This window comes from Sceloporus undulatus, chromosome 5 (genome assembly GCF_019175285.1).
Source record: "Sceloporus undulatus isolate JIND9_A2432 ecotype Alabama chromosome 5, SceUnd_v1.1, whole genome shotgun sequence".
In the NCBI taxonomy this organism is placed as follows: Eukaryota; Metazoa; Chordata; class Lepidosauria; order Squamata; family Phrynosomatidae; genus Sceloporus; species Sceloporus undulatus.
The window spans coordinates 74768404-74792128 of NC_056526.1; the positions used below are offsets into that span (position 1 = coordinate 74768404).

The 23725-nt window shown below is 37.6% G+C and overlaps 1 protein-coding gene across 4 annotated transcripts in view; it reads right to left on the reverse strand.

Moving 5' to 3' along the window:
- GRM8 (glutamate metabotropic receptor 8) overlaps positions 1-23725 on the reverse strand; it is a 588148-nt gene that overhangs the window by 453206 nt on the left and 111217 nt on the right. For all 4 annotated transcript variants that reach the window (XM_042470814.1, XM_042470816.1, XM_042470812.1 and 1 more), the window contains exon 3: positions 4564-4780. In XM_042470814.1, the coding sequence (XP_042326748.1) occupies positions 4564-4780 (217 nt within the window). The remainder of the gene's footprint in view (positions 1-4563; positions 4781-23725) is intronic.

Below are 23725 nucleotides of genomic sequence, written 5' to 3' on the forward strand. Positions count from 1 at the left end.
TATTGCTGAAGCCCCTTTAAAAGAGTTTGCTAAACGCAAACAACCTGTTTCAGCCTTCCTCACAAAATCACTTAAAAGGCAAGAAGTACTGACATCACTCCTGGTCACCCAAAATGGTGGCCACACCAGCATATTTGTGCCCTTCCAGAACTATGAAGGGGATGAAATTCTGTTGATAGGGCCTTGCCCTATATTTTCAAAGACTATTTGCAAGTTCAGACTAATTCTGCACAAACTTAGTATGAATGGGTTATTGTTTTTCTGTTCAGAAAATGCTATTTCCTGCACAGAAAAGGCTGTATTTGAGGATTCATTCCACACAAAATTACATGTGGTCTTTTGTGCAGAACACCAAATTTTCCATGCAAATAGCCATATGTTCTGCACAAAGTAGGTGCATTTTGTACTAATTAAGTCCCAAACTGTAAGGATTCTCACTAGTCTAGAATTCTCCTCAGAGTTTCCTGACACTTGAGAAATACATTTTTGACCATTTGTTGAATACATTTTAATATTCTGTCCATTGTTACCTAGGAGCCCTTCAAATTTGTAACTAAGAGTAGAGAAACCTGTCAGTATTGCTGTCATTCATTTTCTTATTTTTCTTTATATTTTACTTAATATATACATTTCGGGGAGCCATTTCTTCCTTAATATTCACATTTTTGCAAGTCATTTTCCCTAATATAGTGCAATTGTTTAAGTTGCTTTCATAACTTTCATTTATGAATGCCTCTGAGCATTTTCACCTTTTAGACATTTTGGTACACATACTTTAAAAGAAAAACTACATATAAGGCTGCACCTACACTGCATAAATAATCCAGTTTGACATCGCTTTAACTGCCATGTCTCAATGCCATAGAATTCTGGGAACTGTAGTTTGTTGTGGCACTAGACCTCTATAACAGAGAAGGCTGTCTCACAAAACTACAGTTCCCAGAATTCCATAGCATTGCACCATGGCAGTTTTGTGGTATTGAACTGGATTTTTTCTGCAGTGCAGATGCAGGCATAAATTTCCAAAAAGTGTGACTTCAAAAGGATACCTGTCTTGGTTCATGCACATGTCTTGGTGTGAGCTAATATATTTGCATTAAAAAGTCAACTGAACCAGCTTCTTATATTTCAATATATAATCCAGCATCCTTTTTCCATACTTTGTTAGACAAATGACCAACAGGAATCCCATATGCACATTCTGGTCAACTGTCTCCTCTCTCCACCGCCGATGCATCTGAAGAAGCAAACCTAGACTATGAAAGCTTATGCTACATCTTCTTTCACGGTTAGCCTTAAATGTGCTACAAGATCCCTTTGCATACTGATATTCCAGACTAACACCATGTTTCCCTTTGATTTGATTCACCTGTATTGCTGTATATGCAAGTTGCTTCTTCTTGATCTACTCCTATCAGCACTCTCTCTCTCTCTCTACTTGTCCATAACCCAGATCTTGCTCAAGGGCTCCCAATCCTCATGAAAGTCTTGCAAAGCAGAGAGGGAAGCAGCATAAGGAAGAGGCACAGAAATTTCCCTTTATGCAAATTTTACCTTTTGGGCTACTATTACTATAAATTACCAGCAGTGGCCATGTTGGCTGGGATATTCTGGGGGTTATACAGTGGATCGTTGTTATACGCTGGGGTTTGGTTCCAATATCCCCCGTGTATAACAAAATCTGTGTATGCTCAAGTCCCATTAACTATAATGCCATAGCAAAATGGTGTCCCTTATAAAAAAAAATGGAAAATCGGGGTTTGATATTTGAAATTTATACTTTTCTGAACATTTTCAAACCATGGATGCTTGAATCCGTGTATAAAAAAGCCGTGTATAACAAGGGCCGGCTGTAGTCCCAAAAAGGAACTTTTCCAAGTTCTATCTAAAACAGAATGGATTTTCTTTATATTGCACTTATTTTTTCTACCTAATTTTTTCTAACTAATTGTTCAGAATTAAAGCTATTCATATGTTAGACAAACAGATTAATTATGTTCCACTCATTTCTTTCATACCAATTCTTTTTCTTTTTCTTTTTTTGTCAAAAGTACAGGAACACAGAGCTTGGGAAGGCAGACTATCAGCCTTGTCAAACTTGTAAAAGCCAGGAATCAAGTATCTTCATCTACTACATTGTCTTCAGACAATAATTCACATTTTGACATTTTATAACCAGTAGTTTTGCAGATTCATTTACAACCATTGTCCTAGGAATTATTAATATTCAGCTGGGTTGTGCACTACATGTGATCTTTGCTGATGCCTAATAGAAACCTGTGACATGTTATTGAGGTCCCACATTGACCTTTTCATTATGCCGCTTTGAGTCGACAGTCCATTCATTTCCCTTTTGAATATTTAAGGAAATGACAAGAAGAAAGGACAGCCAAATGCATTTACAGAATTCTTAAAGGCTTGTAACCTAAAACAACACAGAATTTCTTTATTTCTTTTTAAGTAGCAGTATTGTTCAAAGCCAGTTCTGTTCTTAGTCTCTTTGTTAACAAGTTATTAAATATTTGACCAAACCCCAAATATTCCCAAAATCTATACAAGTTTAAAGGCATGTTTTTTTCTGACTCTTACTCCAAAGAATAGTTGCAAAATGTATAAATCATGATACAACAGTGACATGGCTGTTTCCTAAGTATACCTGTGAGATTTAATATAAATTACTTGGATATCAGAGATCTGAAAAAGTTTTTCAGTTCATGAGCCACACTTCAGGTAACCTCACTGCTTCAGGTTTCTGTGGTAATGTCATCTTTACTAGAGCCATCTATCAATCATTTATACACAATCAGATTACTGTTGCACAGGCTACTGAAACTGACAAGAGAAGATCACTGCAAAGTGTGCACTGAATATAAACAGTCAGTTCTTGGTGGCTCTGATCTGGAGCATTCCAAACATCTTCAACAGACCACATATCCGTACAGCTATAAACTGACATAAGCATGAATACAAGGTGGTAATCATGCACCCTCTAGATGTTTCTGGACTGCAGCTTTCATATTTCGTCCCCTTTGGCTGTGCTGCCTTGAACTATTAGGAGTTGCAGTCCAAGATGATCTGGAGGTCCAGAGGATTCCATTGTTTTAAATGCAACATGTTGCTTCATTTGAGTACCCTCAGATTTGAAGACTGAATTGAATTGTTTTGCAGTTTACCAGATAAAACAATTTTCTCCATTATTCCAAGTAGATGAAATAGTTTTCTGTGAATATTTAGGACATACTGCCATTCTGAGTACCAGCAAAGAACAGCTGCCAGATTTGGACTGAGAAATCTCCATTCACCCATAACTCTCAGTTGTTTACCTTGGGCCATTCACTCTTCTCAGACTCATCACTTTCACAGAGTTGCTGGATTAGTAAAATGAATGCCACCATGCATGCCACTCTGAAAACCTGAAAGTTGCCTGAAGGTTTGTTTGTTTGTTTGTTTGTTTGTTTCCATTTGACACCACAGGTTTGCTGAATACTTTTCTTTTAGATCTGTTACATAAACATTACTTAGTAGATTGAAACTCACTGATGAACATTTATGAATACCAGTACCATAACACCCCATTATTCACAGTTCTCTTTTCATCATTTAATGCACACTAAAAATCTATTGTTCTTTAAAAAGCCCCAGTTTTTGAGACAAAAAATAACTACTCTAATGAGCACCCGATAGATAAAGATCAAAGAGACAAGAGAAAAACACCTCATGCTAATGACTTTGCTTTTATATAGCACCATTTCATCCTAAAATTAACAACTAGGGTATGTCAGGAGTTAGTTAAGCAAGTAAAAACTGGATCAATAAGATTTTTAAAATGCATGAACCGTGATCGGATAGAGTTACCAGCTATAGTGTCTAAAGCCCCCATATTCATCATGATCACAATATGTATTATTCTCACTCTTCCTAATGTGTTTCAAAGTTCGATTTCTGATGTCCCATTTAATATGAGAGGAGTGAAAGGCAGATTCAGAATATAATTGTTTTTCATCCTATGCAAATGTCATTCTGTTACAAAAGTGTACTAAGGAATCCAGATGCCAATCCAACCAAGGTGACCATTCATTCACTATATCACCAAGGATCTATGCATATGTGAGAGAACAAGTCTCAATGATGTATAGTATCTCTTGGTGCTTTCTTTTTCCATACTGAAGCTATAGAAAGGAAAAACATACTCCAAAGACTATCAGGCATTTATTACTCTTAGTCCAGATCCCTTCTCTTTCCACAATGAAGAAACAAGTGGTCCAGACACACCCCAGACAATCACCAGTCAAAGATTTAATTTCCACCACCATCTTTCCAAACAATAGTGTTATGGTTTTATTTGGCTTCTCACAACTTTGATTTATTTGCTTTCTAACCCACTATGACAATGCCACATTAACAGATCAATGACAAACAAAACTAGCTATACCACATTGAGCTTCCCTCAAAGAGTTTAATCATTCTACAACAATCAGTCAGACCTCAAAACAACGCTCGAGAGTTTGCTAACTTGTTAGCCCTAAATACATTTGGTTTGGGGTTTTTTAGATGTCCACTTACCTATTTCCCTTGAGATCTGCATAAATGCTTCAACACCACTCTCCCCATAGTTCCCCTCTGAAGCCAGTGTTGACACATAGTTCCATCCAAGTGCTGTCACAATGTCGACCATGGCTTGGGCTTGATAGGAGTCAGGAGGTACCACCCGAGAGAAAAAATCATACCTGGTGTTATCACTTAACTCTGGAGCTGTAGATGCATAGCTGATTTGAGGTATCTGCAAAAAACAAAACAACAAATCCATATGAGTGGGTTTCATATGTCTTTCTAAAAAACTTGTGATGTAGGGAAAGGCTTTTAATGAAAGCTACATGCATCATTTCCCAAAACAGTAATACTTTTCTCCATTCCAAAGTACTGACCACTTTCAAGAAGACAAATATTTCAGTTAAAAATAAACATTTTGGTTTCTCAAATGTCATGGATGACCCAAAAAAGAGCTGACTTTTTAGAAACTAGACCAAAAGTGAAAGAAAAGTGGATTGCTATGATTCTGGAGTCATATTGTTCACTGTGAATGTCAGGAGGTGTGTGTGTGTGTGTGTGTGTGTGTGTGTGTGTGTGTATTGAGAGAGAGAGAGAGAGAGAGCACATACTGTGGCGCAGTGGTTAAATGCCTGTACTGCAGCCACTCACTCAAAACCATAAGGTTGCAAGTTCAAGACCAGCAAAAGGGCTCAAGCTTGACTCAGGCTTGCATCCTTCCGAGGTCGCTAAAATGAGTACCCAGATTGTTGGAGGCAAATTAGCTTACAGTTGTAAACCACTTAGACACTGCCTAGGTGGTATGAAGTGGTATATAAATGAAGCTTGTTTGTTCTGTTATTTAGCATAATAATAAGCACAATTATATGGAATCAAAGTGTAGTACATTATTTAAATGTATTACTAGCCTAAGTACCTGGCTTCAACCAGGTTTAAAAATCCATTAGTCACATTCTCATCCCAACACTTCTCTCTTGTCCTTCACCCCCACAGTCTTTTTCTTTCACGCTGTTCTTTCTCTCTCTCTCTCTCTCTCCAGCCCGGTACTCAGCCTATACCAGCTTCTTCTGGTGTAGAAATCCCTTTATCCCCTTCATCCCCATGTTGATTCTCTCCTCCCTCTCCTCTCTTTCTTACATGTTCTATTCTTCCTCTACTTCTATTCTTATTTGCCCTTTCAACCTCCTGACTTTCACTACCCTTACTAGAAAGCAGCAGTTAGTCTCTCTCTCTCTCTCTCTCAGAGTGGCCATTCTCTAGTTCACAAAATCCAAGGAGCCAGATTTTCATATTATGTAATTATATGATTGTTATGCAAATCATCTGCTGAAAAGTTTGACTAGTAAGTACAGACACACTGCTAATTTCCAGCTCAGAAGCACTCCTTTCAAAGTTGCTTCATAGACAGAAAACAAGAAATGTGTTAAATTTCTTACATACAATGCTGAGATGCAAAAATGGAACCCTCTCTGACCCCTTTTATTTGCTACCTTTTCTCCTTAGAGTTCCTGTGCTTTTAATAGCTGTAGGAGGTATGGATAAGATATTGCACAAGCATAGCCTTCCCAGGAATGGCAATTCCAGAAGTTTGAAATCTAGCTTGAGGCATCTCAAATTATCCAACTACTGTACTCAGAAAGATCAGCACCATATTTATTTGTATGCTAGTTCTCCATGATAAGACCATGTTTATAGTGGTCTAGTGTAGCATCCCCCCAAAAAGTAAGTACCAACATTTCCAGACAATCCAACAATAGAATTTGAGATCTAAATAATCACACAATAAACATCTCACAGTATTTAATAAATACTAAAAATTATACAGTTTTCATTTCTGCAGCTTCTAAGTTCAGAAACCTCTATGTGACTTCAGATCTTCAGCGCATTGTGGAACTACAGTACCAGTACAAATCATGCCAAGTATCTGTATGTTCAAGGGATTAAACAAAATAAATGTGAACTACATGTATTTCTAATAAGAACAGACAAAAGTGTTTGAAAACATTACATGTTTACAAAGAGTGAATAAACTGAAGATGAACCATGTTGTTTAATATAAAAAAAGTTTCCAATGTTTTTATGCTCCTCAGATACATCGCCTTTTTTTTTTTAATGTGCAGGTTTTTCCCCATAAGAAAATATGCTGAAGACACTGAAACCTTTACATTTAATATGATTGTGCATTGTTTCTGAATAATTTGTTTTTAAATTTAATATGATTGTGTATTGTTTCATACTGACCAAAGACCTCACATTTCAAAAGATTTTTCCCTATTGTCAATAACAATACTGTAATGAGCAATCATACCTTTCAATCAAGGCTAGATATTATGCTAGTTTACTCTAGTTCACGCTAGTATAGTAATAGGCCTGTAAATAACTTTAAAACATTTGAAAACCTCCATCATCCATTTGGTTACCACAGTAAGCCCACCAACATGGTTAAGGATCTGTAGGTGAGCACATGAGTTGAGATAAAACCATATTGCATCAAGAAATACTTAAAATCAAATCTAAATATTGTTTTTCTTAATTTCAGAATGCCAAAGAGTAGACCATGTTGCCCTTTAGATATTTCGGATTAAAGCTTCCATTATTCCTGTCCCCTAGCAATGATAGCTGGAATTCATGGGATTTGATGTCCCCAATATATGAGAAGACGGTGTTGAATCTGGAAGGCCATATGTGAGAAACCACTGATGAAGTCAAAGAGATGATAACATTATTCATGCATTTCTGTTTCATCAGTGAAATGTCAGATAACTCTTATCAGTTTAAAAAAACACCCACTTTAAACAGTCCAGGTGTGCAATTGCCCTAAAGTCTCCTCAAGGTGCACTAAACTCTGTAACATCAAAGGAACACTTTAAGAAGCAAAAAATATCTGAGCAAGGCCTGAAGTCCCATAACTGTCATTGACATTGAGTGACCTTGATCAAATGTCTCCCTTCAAAGTCCCATCTCTTTTCAGTGCTATTTTAGGAGTCTAGTTTATTGTTTCCCTTGCTTCTAGGGAGACATAACTATTTAGACATGAAGGATATTAAAAGTCAACATTGAAAACACAGAATGCTCTCCATGAAAAAAAGAAGTTTGATCAAGCCAGGTTTAAAACTCTCATGCAGTTGTGGTATGAGACATTTTGTTGCAGAATTCACAGTGATAATTCTAAATTGTAGGCGTTTTGTAACCATGACACCAGCCCAGTTGCAAATAATGGCTGGACTCCTCTTGATGACTTAACCTGTAAATACCTGTTGTGAGGAACCCAGTACCTCCTTGAGCACAATAACAGCCAGATGATGCAAAATACAAGCTAGATTCCCTGTAGTATTTTGCTCACAGATTTGTCTAGAGTTTGTGTAGTTACAAAATTTTATGTTACTGATTATTCTACTCACTGAAGTTTTCTGTTGGAATTTAATCTGGCCACATCAACTGCTATTTTGTTATGTTCAAACTTTTAGTCATCTTCATAGTTTTTATCCATTAGGTTCTGCCCTCACTACAACCATATCCTATATTATTGATCTCCAGAGGAATAAATCCCTATCCGTGATGTAAATCATGTATTTATACTGGGGTGGGGAAAGCACTGGCAATAAATAAACACGATTTTAAACATTGAAGGAGCAGGAGGGTGGGGCACACAATCCTCTGGAGGGAATGAATGTAGCTTCCCAACCCCTGACAGTTGCCCACCACTGACTTACACTGAAGCAAAGAAAGCAATCTCAAGGTATGTCTGGAATAGTAGCTACACCTATTCTTTGTGCCAGTTAACTGCAGCCATTTAATCAGCCTTGTCCCTGCTTCTATAATCCTTGCTTGATTTCTGTTTTATGAGTGTGACAGAGTGCTGGGAACTGATATAAAATAGACAGAGAACTTTATCGTACAGGGCTCCCAGGGACCGCTCTCAGAACGGAATGGAAGGGACCTGGAATGAATGAGGGATGAGTGGGGGATGCATTTTATCATGCACACAGGTCCCTCACTCATTCCTTTCCATTCCCCATCTGTTCCCCATTCATTCCAGAGAGGAGGAGATTTTTGAGAACTGTTCAAAACAGTTCTCAAAAATCTCCTCCTCTCTGGAATGGACTGGGAACGGAAGAGCAGGGAACACAATGAGTGAGGGACTCTGTGTGCAGTAAAATGTGTCCCCCCAATCGTTCCTTTCCCTTCCTGGCTCATTTGGGACTAATCACGTCCTAGGAGCCCTATGTGGAAAGTTCAGAGACAGATTTCAAAAAGGTATGGCTGAGTCAATTGGTTACCTGGAACATTGAGTCTCTTACAGGCACGTTAAACATTGCCAGAAAATATTTGCAAAGATAAGCCTGGTGTGAGTGGACTACAATTAAAAATAGAGGGCAAAATTATATGACCAGGTCTTCCACCCTTTGTAATCAAGGCATCTCTGAAATTTACAGTTAACAGGTGGTGATTCTGGAATTTATGATGAAAAGACCTCAGTCAAGGACACATTAGACAAGAAACCACTGATGAAATGTTATATAATTTATCAAAATTCACAAGACTGTTTGGCCGGCAGAAAATCTGTTGCAATTTAAAAGTTCCATTGTCTAAGAATCAAGAATCTGGATTCTAGCGTTATTATACCATTTTTAGTTATTTAATTAGTTATTCACTCTCATCTAAGTGTACACTCATATTTATTGAATACAGTGTTTGCTCCCCTGAGTAATTGCCATCTATCAGTTCAATAATGTTTTCTAAATGCTCATTAAAAGTTATATGTGTGTGTCCATATACATCTATTTCAGAACATAATAATGAGCTGAGCTATGAATGAGTTTTCGGGGGGGAAATTGTTTGTCTTGTTAAAAGGTAGCAGCCACTTTAGAAATATCAATGTAGCAAAATACACTGGAGCAGTAGAAACAAAACATGTCTTAAAATGTTCCAAATGTTTATAGTCCTCCATGCTACATGCATTTTCCTTATTTCTTACCCTACCCCAGCCAACAGCCTCTTTGGTCCAATTAATAGTTGTGAAATATCATCAGCTTTATTTCAGTCAAGTACATGCCAGTGCAGGTCAAGGCAACAAAAGCGTATCTGAAGATTTATGGTACAATAGGCCTATGATAGAAATTTTATACTCAATTTTCTTTCTTGTCAGAGTCTTGTAGTAATTTACAGCAGATTTTCTTAGGAACTTTCCCCAATATTTTCCCACTCCTGCGGTGTAGGGTAACACTCTAAAGGACCTTAAAGATTTTGACTTGCATGATTTGAAACATGTTTAATGACTCCCACAGGGCAGCTAAACAATCTTCACACCATATTAAAGAAAAATCAAAGCAATAAATTTCTGACACCGGAAAGGACATTTAAAAATACAAATATACCAAGAGAGCGAGAAAGAGAGAAAAAGGGAGGGGAGGAGAGAGGGAAGGAGAACCCTGAACTTTCAGTTACCAGTTCTAAAGATGAATGGAATGCTAGAGCAATATTAACATTCACAATAAACCACACTAGGGAGATGTCTCTGGGGTACTTAAATTCTGTATACATCTGAAGAATACAGGCTGGCCATTAGATAAATGTGTTGTCCTGAGAATGAACTGGCATTATTTCACATTATGCCTTCTTCCCCTCCAGTCATCTAATGGAATGAAAGGAAGCAAAATTATGACAATTGGCCTCACCTCTCTAGCTATCTCTGCCACCCATATGCTTGGCACATGTTATATGGCAAATAAGGTCAGCATGTGTGATCAAAGACAATGGTTATTCTATATTCCATTGAATAGAGGGCATCTTTATTTCCTGTGCCACTAAGATGCCTTCTGACCACCACCCAGGAAGCAATTTTTTAAGGTGAATAAAGTTAACAACAAGCTGAAATTATCCACAATTGAATAGTGGTAGGATGATGCTCTGGCACTTAAAGCATTATTTCACCACTGCTCAGTTATAGCACTGAAGTTATAGCTTCAGCATGTCATTATATTCATTCTTCTTAATGTTAACTTTCCATGGATGTAGATTCTACAGACAACCCAGTCAAGCATTAAACTCTGGATACTTCTGAAGAAAACAAATGGGCCTCTAAATCAATGTATTACCCAGTTGGGCATTATCTCTGTATGACTCTGTATGACTGTATGACTGAGATATCCCCTTTTCTCCCCTCATTGATGCATAATTGTGCTAGTCTGGACAGTTATTTTCATTGTAGGATGTTTTAATTGATGATTGATGTTTTTAATGTATTTTATTGTATTTCATGGACTGTATTGTTGTATGGTCTAAGTGCTGTAACCCGCCTTGATCTTTGGAAAGGCAGGCTAGAAATAAAGTATTATTATTATTATTATTATTATTATTATTATTATTATTATTACATAAGATTAGCATATAGGACTCTCAGGGTTTTCTTTAAAATAAAGAAAGGTGGTTATCTAGGCTACTGGTGAATAGGAAAAACAAAACAGCAGAGAATTATTAGTATTCAGTGTATGAATTCCATTAATTTTGTTTATCAATAAGAGTGACAAAGAATAAGCATTTTGAAAACTCACTGTGCATGACTAAGGGTAGCCATGTTAAGTTGTTACAGATATGCAACAAAAACAATCTTAAAGACAAATGAATGTGACTGTACCAATGAAGTAGATAGTCTTTAAGATGACACAGTTGTTATCATTTTTTTTTCTCACCTCAAGTCAGACTTTCCAGCTGGCTGAATTTAAAGCAAAATTTTACCCCCTGTGCCAGTTATGCGATTTTTCATACAGACAAGAGAGGTTGTAAATGGTCAGCAAAACATGAATTACATACTTGGTCAGAAAAAGAAAATATGTGAACAAATCTTTAGGAGCCTCAAAGAGCACTCCTAACTGGCCATATACAAGCTGAACAGACACAAGACCAGATGAACATGTACTGAATCCAAACCACTCCAGGGCTTGCCTACACTAAGGATATACACCAGACTCACCATACCAATACAACCTGTCCAGGTGACAGAGCTAAGCCACTATTTTAAACAATTAAAACAATTGAAACATGTTAGAAGTAAAGAGTCCTCCACATTTTTTTTTTAGTAATTAGTGGAAGAAACTTTGAAGTGCATGTCTTGTTTTCGCCTCCATGTTTCCTGTGATCAATGCAACTGAAGCCTTTTCTGCTTCCTGCCTAAAAAGATCACTTCCCTCCTTTTCTCCCCAAAAGTTAGTGCTTTACTACTCTTTGTCTGAGAAGGAAGCATCCCACAGGCTTCTCAGCCTCAGAATGTCTCATACATGCAGACATGAGAGTCAGCATGAGGGCCTCCTTTACCAAAGAAGAGGTAATTTTCTTTTGTCTATCTGCTTTCTTATCTCTGATGGATTTCCTGCAACAGTAAATGTAAGATTTACTTTTTAACCTTACCAGAGCATCCTGCATAGATCTATCCTCTTTTATTATCATGTTGTCCTGGGGCACACTGCACTCTGCTTAATGTAAATATCAATATTTTCTTCAATGAGAACCTGCATTGCTCTGGAGTTTCCAGGAAGCTCTGGAGTGCCTCCAGTTCTCTTGTCTGGATTGGGTCTGATTCATCCCAAATCCAGTTATCCTGACCGCAAACACAGTGCCATATTCCTTGCCCTAGAACATGAAAGGAGATAGATCCACTTCGGAGCTGCCACTGCCACCGCAATCCATCACCAAATTTCCATACACTGAATTTTATTATTGACACAAGGCATTTTAAAACAACAGGCTCCTGCAAGAAAAAATATGTCATTTATAGCTACCTTCTTGGTAAAGAGCATGCTTTTTTCAAAAGGCTACATTGAAGGGGTGTCTGAAACACTGCCTGCTTTCAGATTTTGCATTATTAATTTCTCTATCTTTCACCCATTCTTTTCTTGCACTTGGTTCACATTAGAGAGCCATTAGCACAATAGGCTTTCCACATAGACTTCCACATGGTCTTTCATGTAGACTTAGCCATGGCCACTTAGTCTGTCACACCATTTGGAAAGGTTACCTCTTTTTTTACTGGTAATTCCCAAAACCCCACATCAGGCAGGCTCTGGGATGCACACACCCAGAATCCCAGAAACATTTCAAAGCTCTTCTTTTTCAAACAACTAATAGTCAATATGATCTGGTCATTAGTTTAGGATCTTGGATTTCGGAATATGACCAGAGAATGGTACAATGAATGAATGTATAATATGAATAAAAATACCAAGGTGGTATCTTAACTAAGACATTTCATTTGGCATAAGCATTTATGAAGTACAGCCCATTTTATTAGCTATACCTAAAGCAGTGGGCTGTAGTCCACAAATGTTATTTCCAATAGAATATGTTCATTTTTAAGATATTATAAATCTCTTTTGGTTTTGTTACAAAAGATTCAACACAAGACATAAATACATTGATATAAGCATAAATACATTTCAGATAGGAGGTGCTGAGACCCTGGAGGGGCATTGTTAGACCAGGGTGAATAACATTTGTCATCTAATGGCCATGCTGGCTGGTAGGTTCAAAGACTTGTCATCCAAAATAATAATAAATTTTCTTAGCTCTAGCATACCAGCCAAATTTGAACCCTAGAATATATTGGAAGCTATACTGCTCTTTTCTCACTACCATTCCACTACTGAATTGGATAAGCAAATTTGCCAATGCAACATTAGCCCTCCCCCCCCCCAAAAAAAAGACTCAATTTCCCTGGTTTTCAGAAATAAGCCTTATGGTAAAACTCAATATTTACAATCACCAGTTACTATATGGGGGGAATACCAGGCAGTGAGGTAAATCAGACAGCTGATTTGAATAAAAATGCAGAAAGGGAGGACTAAGATACAGATTTCTGTGTCAAATGACAGATTCTAGTGCTGAAAATAAAATTTTGAAGACAATAATATGCTCAGAGGCACATGTCCTTTAATTCTAAAAAGTGAGTTTTATTGGTGAATCTTAAAACGGGATTTTTCCCCAGAGGAAGTTGATCTAACATGCCTGAAGTCTGCTCACCTCTAATCTAGGGAAACAGACCAAAATAAATAATAAAAGGAATAAAACATATAACAATAAAATAAAATAAAATAAAACAGACAATAATAAATAATAGGAATCTCACTTTTACAATTAGGTCTACTAGTGAAAGCACAAAAACATTAACTTTTGAATAATTAGCCACTCCAAAATATATGATAATTAAGTCATTCTGAATGGCTTTGAATTTCCTAAAACTGATAATTGAGTAATAACACAGAGAACTCTGCACTGGATCCCTGCAATGGATTAGAAAGAATAAGCCTATTCTGAATCAAGAAAAATATACCATGCATGCATAACAGTATCAGCTTGTTATTTTGGAAGGATTTCCTTAGCACAAGGATACACAAATAAAAGAGATGAAAGCATTTTTTTTTGGAGGGGGGGGGGTGTTAGCACATGTGAAGCCATGTTAGTTTCCCCTTCACTAACTGCTAAACTACTCCTGACATAGTGTCACACTGGAATACTGCAGAAACTTACAACAGCATAAATCAGTCATCCACAGATGCTGCTGACTGCCAAAGACCATCAGCAGAGGAAAAGGCTCGCTAGAATAGATTTCAACAAAGCCCCCCACAAATGTGCAAGCAGTCCTGATGGAAGCCTTTTTCCAAAATGGCCACAGTGGGCATATTTTTGAAGACCAAGTTATTTCACCTACTCAGGTTACATATTGGTCACATATTATCCTCCACCTTTGATAGCTGCAATATTACCACTTCTTCCAGGATTTACTCAGCTCATTATCTGGTGTTTTCAATGCATTTTTTGCCCAGTACACTCTTATATAAATATTTGGTCAAACTTAATAAAGTGCTGAGTGAAAGCATTAAACTAATAAAATACAACTTCATCTGCAAAACTGCTTGAATGGCACTTCCAACAACAAAATTATTCAGGTTTTGGAAACACAAGTCCCAAGTGGCGATCTCTTGCATTTCAAGGAGGGTGGTTAATTTGCAACAAGCAGATTTTATGACAATTTGTTTCCAAATGCACTTCTGATTATATTTTGAAAGCAGATCAATTCTAATTTTTCACAGCTTCAGTAATAACATTTGTGCACACACATTGTCAAAGCTTTGAAAAGTCACTTTCAGAGCCAGAGGATCTGGAAATTGTATTCCCCCCAAAAAGTAAACTTTCTTAAGCTGTGCTCATCATACGTTACATGGAGTTGAAGTTTTATTACCTGTCTTTTAATGCCCTTTGTCCATGCCCCCCCCCCATGGTCAAGAAGGGGATTGGCTATTGCCCACATAGAGATCCCTCCAGAACAACTGAACTACAAAGAAATAACATCTGATACAGAATGTAGGCTTGTGAGTTTATCATTATCACTTTTCTTCTCCTGTTTTAATGTCTTTTGCTTGATGAAAAATTTATTGGAGTTTTGGAAGCTTTCCTGATGTATTTTGTGCATTTCAGTTGGCCAATAAAGGTATTGGTCGTTTGTGGATTTTGAGCAATGTCCACTGTGCACTGTTAGGATCCGGGAGCCCATTTGTAGTACACAGTTACAGTACTATAACTCCACTTTAGCTGCCATGGCAACATGCTATGGAATCCTGGGAGTTTCACTTTAGACAGTGGTATTTTGAAGTGTTGGCCAGAAAATTCTAGTGCCTCATTAAACTTCAATTTTCAGGAGTCTATTATATGTTACCATGCCAGGAGAATACAACAGTACAATTTTAAAATGTGAAGAGGACTTTTATCCATTAATTTCATTCATTTCAGACTGCACATTAAATAGATAATGTTAAGAAGTGTGTGACATCCTCAAATCAGCAGTACAAAAGACAAATGCCTTGATCAAAGACATCAGCTACATCTAGACAGTAGCCTCTGTGTTGCATAGACAAGGATGCTGTACATTAAAAAAATCAGAATGATGACTGCACTATGAATTGTATCATATTTTTTATACTTGAAAAACATCATTTGTGGGACTTGCATAAATAGGGTGCCTAGTACTTTGATGTCAAAACAACAAATGTAAATCAAATTTATCACCATTGCTGTATCTAGACTATAGAATTAATGCTGTTTGACACTGCTTTAAATGCCTTGGCTCAATGCTATGAAATTCTGGGATTTGTAATTTTTGAAATATTTAGACTTCTCTTTCAGAGAGTCCTGGTGCCATGACAAAGTACAAATCCTAGGATTCCACAGGATGGAGCCATGATAATTAAAGTGGTGTCAAACTGTATTATTTCTGCAGTGTGGGAGTAGCCTACTTTTTTCATATAAAACAGGCATCAATTTCATCCAGAGCTAAATCAATGAACACTTTCAGCAAACCCAACATGTTCAGTAAAAAGTTTAAAATCAGTAGAGTTGCATGAAAATAAACGTTACCTTTAGTTTGTTTCCTGTGATGGGAAAGATGAAGTGACATTGGTCCTTAACTATCAAGTGAAAAAAGCTGAAGATGAGGCACTCAAAGATTCTTGCAAAACTGTCATCATGCAGCAATTTAGCACCACCTGATGCAGTTTGACATCTGTCTTACAGATGGACAAACCACAAACATTCAGAAAAGGAACACAGTAGTTGTACATGATGCAGTACTGCTTATGTAACTCATATGAAACAGAGCAAATGTGAATATGGGTTTCCATCCTGATGGTGACTTACACTAAGACGTATGCTGGCATAGTCACTTTTTAAATGGGGCTCACGGATGGCAGGGGGATGACAATGAAAGCTGCCTTTGTCAACAGACAAAGGTGCCCTTCCAGCTCAAAATAGTTGAGGAACCATAAGAACAGCTTTATCTCCTGGCAGATGGCTTTTGCCATCTAACAGACATTACAGCCTGCAACCACCACACCTCTGCCACCACGCCTCTGTCATGTCTACAGCAGTATATTTGCACTAGTTCATGTGATCTTGACAGACGCATCTGTTTTCAGGTTTTCCCACCTCAGTAAAAATACTACACATCTAAACTAATTATGTTTTGACATCTTGGGCAAATGAAACACCATTTATTCAAAGATCAACCAATTCCTGCCATTCTTGATTTCACCACCCAAGTACATGGGCCATCTTTTTGATTTCCCAAGTGACACTGGGAAACAATCAGAAACAAAAGTAAACAAAACTCTGACACTTAAGCACTGCCTTGTATGTAGTAGCTCTTAGAATACTGAGATGAAATGTATTGGTAATTTTTCCAGAGGTTCTTGTTCCCAAAGAACAGGTCCCCACCAGCTGTTAGTGATACTTCAAATGTTGGGGTAAATTAGCTTTACAAGAAGCTTGGCAACCTTTGGATCGGAGAGGATCAATATACTGTATACCAATACTGTACTAACAAGGAGGAGTCCAGGTTCTTGACAAATTAAGTGAGAAGCAGTTAGGTTTGAAGATATATTTATATCTTAAAACTAAGCCTAGGCAATGGGCTAACTAGCCAGGTAACAAAGAGTGACTGGCTTGTCCCAGGAATTGACAATGAGATTTCAGACTGGTTGTGGGTTTTAACAACAGCAGTAATTGCATCAGTATATCCCTTAGATAGGTGGATGGAGAAGTTTCGCTGGGATCATAGGCAGAGAGAGATTGGCTTATTACTTTAAGTGCAAAGAGATCATTTGTCCCAGGTTTTGAAATGCAGACTATTTCAGGGAAGGATGAAGCACTTTGGATTTGATGGTTTTGTTTACTTGTATGTATACATATTTGGGGAAAGTGATTCCTTTTTTTTTTTTCTGGGCCATTCCTGAAATGTCATTGATCTCTCAAAAACATGCTATCTCCAAATATGAGACATCAAAACATGAGGACCCCATAATAGAGCATGGGGTATGCAGTGATGCACAGCAGATTATCTTGTTCTCAGCATCTTGTTCCTTCAAATTCTTATGAATATCATGTTGCAAAGCATGAGTATCATAGAACAAGATGTCACTTGCCATTAAGTGTGCACCATTTTATAAATTCTACACTTCTATTGTGTGAAGAAAAACCACAATGACATATTCTCTGAGCCTGTCAGAGGCAATTTCCAAAGGACACCAATGACAACTCATTTCAAAATTAAAGACTTTGCAATTTTGGAGCCTTGTGTTACTCATCCATTTGCTAGCAATGTATATTTTCAGTTCAAATTCTCACTCAACCATAAAATCCATGAATGATGTAGGCCAATCTTCCACTAGTTAGACCCAACTACAGCAGAACTATGAAATCAGGGCCCTTGTAATCTTCACTATCTACCAACAAGGTTATCATAGGAATACAAGTTGGGGGGGGGGGTCTGAAAGCCTTGGAGGAAAGGAAGGGTGTGAGTGTAGCAAATGGATAGGTGAATGGATGAATGAAAAGATGGATGGATGGATGGATACATAAATAAAGATACAGAGAATTCTGAATAGAACTGGACACTAAAATACTCCCCTCAAAAAAGCAGAAATTGATTTTTTTAATACACACACACACACATATATATATACTGTATATATACAGGAGATGATAATGTTGAAGTAACCCACAGCTACTGAAAGTATGCACCTCCAAGATGCTGATCAGCAGCAGTATTTAAAGCAATTTAGCTCTAATCCAAGAAGTGGTCCACAGCATGTTAGGCTTTGAAACACCTCTTGTGTGCTCTAACACAAAAGGACCCTGTACTGTGAGATACAAGAAATGAAAAGGTTTCTTTTCTTTTTCTATCTAGTGAGATGAAAGTATGTGACTCATTAAAAGTATTTTCCATTTAAGAAGAGAAGATGCAAAGGAATGTAATTTGATACTGAAATTTGGAATCACATCATTAGCTGTAGACTAAATGGAATAACAGAAGGAAAATTACCCTCTCTGTGTCCGGCAGTGCTACAATTCAGGGTGTCTGCTCATCCCATCAGGAGTTACATCCTCATGCCAGCACTACCCAAAACTTGCCACCAACAAACTTTTCACTGCCAACAAAAATTCCAGCAATTTAGCTGTGAAAAACTGAGAAATGCACACAGTTTCCTGGAAGAACTGCATTCCAACAGCCTGCTGGGAGCCCACTTCTGCTAGGAAAACAATGTACATGTCCCCAATACATTACAGTTCCCAGAAAATTGCACACAACAACCCACTGGGAACCAGCTGTGCTGGGAATCAAGGCAGATGCTCCTAAAAAAAATGTTTCCCAGTAGAAACATGCAGCAGCACTAAATACCTGGCCAGCTGGGATCTGTGAAGCCTGCCCAAACAGTTAGGAAGGCCACATCCAAATCTACCAGACCCTGGCTTCCCATTCCAGCTTTACAGCAGAAGATATTATCTTTCTTTTTAAAAATAAATTCAGTGCAACCTAAGCTAATCTTGTTACACTGTGCACTGCAATGGGAGTCTGAGAAGATGAGAATGAACCTAAGGACAGCTTGATCTGTCAGCAGAGTTTCCCTCCGCAAGAAAGCCTACTGATAAATGTTTAACAGTCGTTTTTTCTCAGCAAGGGAGCAGCACTCTACTACTTCCATCATTGCTTCTCTTAAAAACTCAACTGCATTAAACACTTGCACATTAAATAACTCACCATCTGTAAGCAACTTCTTTCTAAATATTTTAAACCCAAAGCAAGGTCCATCTTCTTCAGTAACAGATGAATGAGCTAAACATCAAATGAACGATATTCATAGGAAGAGGGAAGAAAATACGGTAGAAAGTAGAGCTTGTAAAGGGTTTTCCAACTCTTCCTTTCTAGTTTTAGAGCTCTCCCAATCAGGAGATCAAAAGGAGATCAGACAGCCTAAGGGATTTTTTAAACCATTAAAATTCCTTTTCTACTTGTTGGAGAGAACTCCTTTTTTAAAAAATTATTATTATGCCATTTGCTTTGCTCAGACTCAGAACTCTGCAACGCCAATGGTAGAATTCTAATTTTTTTCAAACATACCTGACTTCATTGCCTTAGAGAAACTGGCCTCCCATTTAACCTCAGCTTTCAGCATTCCATTTGTAAACTTGTATGAAGTTAACTGAATATTGACATACTGGGATGAAATTTGGTTCCAGGGATGTAAAGAATATTCACAAACTGTAACATCTTTGGTTAGAAAGGATGTCCAACACAGTGAGACACCTCACCAAAAATGTTTTGCTCATGAAATTTTCTCGCGTTCGGGAATTTGTTTTCTTTTTTCTTTTTTTAATCGATTTATAATGCATATACATGACCAAATATACTTCAACAAATTATGTTAAAAATAATTATTCCATTATAAATACTTCCTTATATTTGCCATACTATGTAAATCAAGCAAAATATCACTTCTAAATCCTGCCCCTCTTTTACATTAATGTCAATGTTCTCCCTTATGTTAGCTTCCTTTACTCTTATTCTGTCTTCATCTGACTGCAATATCATCAAATACAAATATATTTTATTTGTAATTACATAATTAAATTACCTAAACCTAATCATCTCCCATGGTAAAAAGTTTTTTCCCCATGTGACCCCTTCCTGTTCCTTTATTCTACATTAACTACATCATCTGTTTTCCAATCCTTCTAAGGATTTTTTTTCCTTTGTAGAAGTTTCATTTTCACAAAGTGCATTGGCCAGAATGAAGTATCATGGATGTGTGACCTGGAGTTTTGCATCCATAACTGATCCATATTAACTAATCCTAAGTAGATACATTCATGGCACAATTGCCCCCCCCCCAACCTACTTTACTGGCCATCACTTGTGCCAAGAGAAAAAGGTCTATTCTGCTGGAAATTGGGACACATTCCCATCATCCAGCAGGCCTGTGACAATTAGAAGCAAAACTCATGATGCACCCTCACTGGCTGGTGGGAGAGGTGAAACATCATCCACGAACACCTCCTTCTCTCAGTTTGACTTTTGTCAGGTAAATTAGGTTGTGAGGTCAGGCTGGCAGATTCTACTTCATTACTCATATGTAATTAAGTAATACAACAAACTTTGTTTTGGTGAACAAACAGCACAGAAAACATCACTTTTCAGCAAAATCATTTTTTGAGCATAAAACCATTTTCTCTACATACCCCTGTGTTTCTTGGCAAGAAAAAGTTACACTCATGCATGCATGCATGCGCACACATACAAGTTCTGTGCCTCAAATGTCAGCATTTTTAGCAGTGGCCAGTGCAACAGAAGTCAGAGTTAATGAAAATGCATGGTGGGAGGGCACTGTCTTTTGTGCAATACACACACACGCACGCACACAGAGTCCTAAAATTTGAAATATGTACAACAGCTCTCAATCATTTCTAAAATGCAGAGGAGAAAACTTTTCAAGTTCTTTATTCTTGCATAAAATAACAAAGTAAGACAAGATTTATATCCTTATCTGGTGCACACATTTGGGAAAATACTCTACACTTCCACTAGAATACCCATGCAATGTTGAATACCAGTACAAACACTGCACTTATTACATAATTTTTCATTTAAAGTCTATCTATTTACTTAACTGTATATTCTAACCCCTCCTTCTGCACTAGGGCCCAAGGCAGCTATTAATAATTAAATCAAAAGAGAGTACATAAGCAAATATTTATTGTAAAAAAAAAAGATAAAGACATAGTTTCTAAATAAAAAAATGAAAGAGAAAACAGATTTTAAAAATAGTAGAAGAATTAAAACAGAAACAAATAAACAGCCAACAGCAGAAAAAAACAAGCCAAGGCCTATCTAAACTAAAAGCTGTCTCAAATTAAACCTAGCTATTGGGGCTGTACAGGCGGGTGGCAGAACGCTGCCCCTTTTCACCCTGGATTTGGACCTCACCACCCACATGCCACAGCCTCTGCAGGGAGTAAAAAAGAAGCCGCAAAAAGCAGCTTCTTCTTGCTCCCTGTAAGAGGCGTCATAAGTGCGGTGGTGCACCATAATGACGCCTCTTCTGTGCTGTGCTGTTTGAGCACTGTGCCTGACATGCATCATTATGACGTGCACTGTGTAAACGGGCGCATGCCAAAATGGCATCCCTCAGGCGGCAGTAGGGCTTGAAGCGTGTGGATGCTCAGCCCTCACTCAGGGCACAGGACTCCTCAGTATTTAATGAATATTACACAAACCGTTAAATATGCTGGCATTTTAAAAAGTCAAATAAGAACGTTCTTAAAATCATAACAAATAATTGGCAGCAAATTGGTTTTAAATGAGTTAATTTAATCCTGGATAAAGGTGGTTGTTTTATGAAGACCTCAGAGCGTCTCATTGACTTCTGACACTGGGGGCATATTTCCTGGCAGTTGAACTACATGAGCAGTTTATGTGCCTTCTGAACTCACATATAAACAAGAATATTAAACTCTCCCCATGAATCAGAGATTACATCTGTGACAATTTCTGTCTTGTCTTGCAATTAGTCTTGCAAGTGCAGTCATGTGGGCATGCACAATATTGCTGGATTTAAAAAAAAAAAAACAGTACCCAGAATTAGAGCATGCTGAAAAGGTCTAAACAAATAAAGACATTATCTTGGGACCTGTCCCCCACTTTCACATATTCTTTCTTTAAGCTGGAACTTGAGATCAGACCACCCCTACTTTGGAATTTCCTTTTCTCGTTCCCATTTAGCTTTCTTTCATTATTTTCTATCCCTATCATTTCAGTTTGCTGCTACTGTTGGTGGACAGGGTGGCTGGGAATGAATCAAAGTGTGTACCAGTTAGGAGAAAGGACACTGAAACATTCATTTTCTGTCCCCACAACAAGCAGTTTGCTGAATCTGGCAAATTTTACAACCAGTTCAAGTGAACTGGTGCAAACTGGCTGGATAATACAACTGTTCACAGGCCTTGTGATATCTCATCTCCTTCACGATGTACATACCCTACCCGAGTCACAACCTTGCCCATTTGCCAAGGTTCACTCAAGCAAGGACCATAACCAACCATGCTCTCTTTGTCTTCACAGACTCCATGGTCCCAATGCTTCCATTCGGAAAATGGCTCTTTATTATTTTTAAATATCTGTCCTAAATTTATTGTTTGTGATTCTGAGCCTTCTCCCTCAAAGAGTCTTTGCCTTCCAGTCTACTGAACAGCCCCCCCCCCCCCCCCCCCGGTCTTCTATATATCACACTGCTACCTTTAAAATTCAGCATCTCCCATTATATCTCTGATGTGGGACATGGTATTCCTGTGCTGGAAACAACATTTTCTATATATAAAATAATATTTCTGTTGTTTTCTGCAAATAATATGCACATTTTATGCATAAGAAATCCTGAACCACTAAGATGCTTTCCAATCCAGAATTTTCTTCATTGGGATTTCCAAGTGCTTGACGAACACATTTTCAATCATTTTGGGGGTATATTTTTAAATATTCTTTCCATCACTAGACTGTACACACTGTCACAATTGTGTAAAAGATACTGGTAAGCTGAGCATTCCAGACACAGTCACAATAATCAGAGAAACAGATCATTTAACGATTCCATATTTGCTTTTGATACATTTTCATTTTTCCTCTCCCTTATAAAATTCAGTGCCACGGCAAAACAGAACAATTTGTAATCGGCATTATTTTTCATCTTACATGCACTTCTTCAAATCTTTACAGATTTACATGACTGCTGATTCTAAGCTTTTCACTTTTAAAAAAATGCCTATCCTGTTAAAGGGACTTAATTTGCCTGCAATACTCTGAAGCAATGATTAACACTAAATTGCTAAAGGAAGATTGAAATACTGGCTTTATATGCACAGATGTCATAACAGTCGGAAGCTAACAAAAAGGCTGGCTGGTTTAAAACATACTTCTTAGCATTCAAGCTAACAGATGAACATAGTGTGCAGCGTGGGAGCATAAAAAACAGGACTGTGTGGCACTAATCTCATTCCATTCACTGAACTGCCTACCAAGGATTACCTGCAAGAGATGAATAAGTCACTGTTACATTGTGGACACTTATATTATATTTCCTTGTGTATAATTAAGCCTACATATTGAGGTCATTATAAGATTTGGCTTCCCCTGGAGAAAAGAATTTTGCATCATTTTATCCAGCAGGAAGATGTGTGCATTCCCCCTCCCCTTTCAAATCTTTGGGAACTTATTAATTACCCACTTGGAACTTACCACCACCTGGTTTTAACTGCCTATTAGAAGGCTCTGTTTTAACTCCACCCTGTAGCAAATCCTTAT